The following is a 3962-nucleotide window of genomic DNA, read 5'->3' on the forward strand; positions in this document are numbered from 1 at the left end:
CGGGACGGCCCCGGCCCCGGCCCCGGCCGGGAGCGAGAGAGGGCTTGAGGGGGCAAATATCGGCGGTAAAGCAGCGCTCCTCGGCTCCCACAGCCCCGATGCCTCGTTTCAGGCTCGCAGGAAGGTAATGTGGCCCTTTAAGTTGGGAAAAGTCCAGTGTATTGTAGAAAAAAATATTTTTTGCTAAGCGGCAGAACTTTTTTTTTCACTATTTTCACCATAACGGCTGACGAAAACAATTACAGATTTCCAGCCGTTACCTGGGAAGAATTAACCTTACAAAACCGGAACAAATAGTTGTTTTTTACAGACGTTATTTCCCTTCCCGCTCCGACTGTCTCCTTGATTCAGAAGAAAGCGCAAGTAAAAGGCAAGTCAGGTTTTCAGAAGCTTCTAATACACAAATGGATTTGGTACAAAAGCAGCCGTACAAATTAAGTGAAAGGCATCCTGCACCACACTGGGTAAGTGATCAGCCCAACATTTAAACTTTTCAGAGCCTTTAAAAGCAGCTCAAAACTAAGGGGTAATTTTAAAGCACCTACTTAAAAGCTGAATGACAACTTTTATTCTTTTGAACAACTGAAATCTTGAGCCAACAGCACGCTGTTAAGCCACATAATCTATTTAGAGTGATAAAATTGTCCGTATTCCTCTACCAGCAGAGCTTGATCATCCTCATTCCTGTATGCAGAGCGTTCCTCAGAAGGCAGACTGGCACTTCTGCACAGGATCAACTATTTTTCCGTGTAAGAATTAAACCTCCACCCTCTCCCCGAGTCCAAAACTGAGCCCAAGCGCCGAGTCCAGGGGCTTATGCCCAGATGGTGACGGCCCATTCCCCACCTCCCCTTTACATTGCAGGGCAAGACTTGCTTTAATGAAGATTAGGGAGAAAATGTTTTCCAAGAACTATATAAAGCACTGGATTTTGTTCAGATGCCATGACAAGGCAGCCTGCTGGGGTTTTTTTTTGCTCATTCAAAAGAATTAAAAAAAGGTAAAAATATAAAATACAAATATTAAAGACTAGGAATATGTTTAAATTTAAACCTAGGATTGTAAGTCTTTGGACAGTTCAAACCACACCTGAAGGATCCTTTCTTTCATACATTTTTCTACATTCAGGACAGCAAGGCATCTTCCTTCAAGCTGTCCATCCCCAGAACAGAACTACCCTTCCCCTTTCATGTTTCATTAGCATGAAAAACTTCAGTTTATGCAAAAGAGGGTGACTTGAGTAAATTGCTGTTAGTGCCCAACATGTGTCTGACTACCCGACTTCATCCAAATAAAATTCAAGGTACTTGCTAAAACCTGAGCTTCAGATTCATTTAAAGGAGACCTCTCTCTCCTTCTCAACGGTCAGTTAAAGAAATCGAGGCCAAGAAAGTTCCACTAATAGTTTGGTTTGATTTAAAAGATTCCCAGCACTGCACTCCTTAAATTATCTTGGTGATGGATGCTGGGGGCATGGTTGCTGGTCAAAGAGGCTAACTCAACGTAAATAAAAATAACACAAGCAACCAGACACAAGACTTAGTAAAATTTCTCAAAAAACACACCAATACGGAATTTATTTTTCTTGCAAGAGAATAAACACAGCATCAGATGACATTTTACCCTTAAATAGAACAACTTTATTGAACCAAATCCAGGATTATTTCAAAACTATGCCTTAGCATTGGCTTATAGAATTATTTTTGCTATTCAAAATCCCTTATATACTGCTTAGAAAAAAAAACCCCACCCTTATCTTTGAAATTTTAATTTAGGAAGTATTTTGTTGGAAAAACAGCGAGAAGGTGAGAATCCCGTTTTTTTTAAATCCTATTTCTGCAACAAAACTAAATGGAATAGTGAAGTTACACCAATACTTTGCTCAGCTTTATAAAAATGAGAATCAAGTGCAACTTCCAAGTACCCTATGCCACGGTGACACTAGCAGACACATCCAGAGCTGGGAGTGACTGACAACACAGAGATTTAAGACCATGGTCTTCAGTCATGCCCCAGTTCTACTCTGCATACCGGGCACCGCTCTCTAAGACTAGCAAAACAATGTAAAGTTCTCTTTTATTTCAGTAAAGTTGAAATAATTTTACTTTGAAGATTTTTAGCTCAGCGGCCTAAAGGCTCAATTCCCCCAGCATGCACCGTATTATTACACGACTAGCTGAAGAGGATGAACATGTCCCATCCCAGGAGCGTGTTAGGGGTTTGTACCAAAGAACAGGCCACAATCCCAGGGCGGTGTTTTGAAAGCATTATAATCTTTTACTCTATAGAAAAGTTGTTTCCAGCCAAAAGTCTCTTCCAAGTTAACAGGCGTATCTGTGGATGACTTTCAAGATCCAAATAACCTAGTGGATGCAACAGGAAAAAAAAAAAAGAGCAGATGAGAACCATGTACAACTGAACAGTCACACTGATGCCCTTTCAACTCACAGCACCAGGGCACATCTGGCCAGTGGTTTCGTTCCCCCATGCCTCAGACCACAGAGCTCTGAGTGAGGGGAAGGCAGCCCGTGAGTGAGCCTGCCTGTCAGAACTAAGGCCTGTTGTTTCCAGAGACTGTTCTCAAGGCTGATTCCATTCTATTACTTGGTGGGGGGTTTTCCTTCCCCGAAAATGATAAAGCATCCCCAAAGTTAAACTGAAATGCGATGTTTTATCTAAGCAGCTGACAAGGAACACTGTATTTAAGGCTAAATGACTCACACACTAGCAGAGAAGGTTTTTGTGCATTACAGTTGCCCATATTACCAAAAAACTGTGAGGTCAACCAACATGTCTTTGAAGACTGAAGTGAAATGAAAATGAATTATGGAACAGTAGAGCAGGAAAGAAAGAGATCCAAAAAGCAATATATGTGCAAGAAAAATCCCAACATATACAGCTTCCTATAAACAAATGACAAGATGCTGTATGGCATTACTTACACAATCATGCAGAACATCATGAAGACATTCCACAAGGCAATGAAGATTCGAAAATATCTGAGACTCAGCAAGAACTCTCTGATATTGTCACCTAAAGATCAAGAGAAGAAGCCCTTGATGTGAAAAATACCTAATGTCCTGACAAGTCACGTTTTCACCAGTGCCTTAAAAACATGTGACAGAAAAAACTCAAAATGGTGACAGAGCAAAAACCCAAAAGCTGAAGCTTTAGGTAAACAATCCATGCTACGTTCAGGGCATCCCTCTAAGGGCATGTGGCAAAATAAACAAAGATTAAAAGGGGTCACACTATTAAAAAGGGCAGGGCAGCCCTCTGTTGTAGTTTCCAGTCTTCCTGGGACTTTTAAGGAGCAGAGGCAGAGGAGCAATGCCCGTGCACACACAGCGAAATGGAAATCCAGTTACGAGCAGAGCGTTACCTCTGTAGCACAGGCACCTATGTTCAAAAACGCAGAAAGAAATACGCATTTTTGTATTTCTTCTCAAATCACCAATACTGGATGGTAATTGGTTTGTCCAGCCTGTATGTAAACATGACGGAGGTAAAAATTTGAGGTTGCAATTTAGTAAACTTAAGTTCCAGCCACAGAGTTAATTCGCATCCAAACAAAACGGGGTTAAACTTGTACTCTGGCGCCTTGGAAATGCCTCAACGAGGACTTTCCGTCAGAAAACGCCCGTTCCTGGGGACATTCATTCAGACAACCCTGAGGCAGCCCCGGGGCGAGGGCTCAGGCCCCGCTCCGCGGCTCCCGGCTCCCCTCCGTTACCGGTCGTGGGTTCCCTCGACTCCTCGCCGAAGCCCTCCGTGTCTCTCTTCCTCCTGCGGGACAGCGAGGGGGGCCCGTGTCAGGCGGGTGAGTCCCCCCCCCCCAATACCGCCTCCCTCCATCCCTGCCCGCCCGCTCGCTCACAGCCTGAAGTTGAGCACGGCCCCGGCGTTCATCAGCAGCGTCCTAAAGGACAGACAGACAGAGAGACAGAGAGATAGCGTGTCAG

The 3962-nt window shown here is 43.6% G+C and overlaps 1 protein-coding gene across 1 annotated transcript; it reads right to left on the reverse strand.

Moving 5' to 3' along the window:
- Positions 1–1543: 1543 nt before the first annotated feature.
- On the reverse strand, positions 1544–3960 carry SMIM7 (small integral membrane protein 7; the record flags this gene model as incomplete). The annotated part of the gene is made up of 4 exons (XM_026864903.1): positions 1544–2363; positions 2943–3033; positions 3734–3786; positions 3878–3960. Coding segments are annotated over 4 exons (243 nt in total), but the record flags the coding sequence as incomplete, so codon positions are not given.
- Between the last annotated feature and the right edge of the window lie 2 nt (positions 3961–3962).

This window comes from Athene cunicularia, assembly GCF_003259725.1.
Source record: "Athene cunicularia isolate RWA chromosome 28 unlocalized genomic scaffold, athCun1 chr28_part1, whole genome shotgun sequence".
NCBI classification, from domain to species: Eukaryota; Metazoa; Chordata; class Aves; order Strigiformes; family Strigidae; genus Athene; species Athene cunicularia.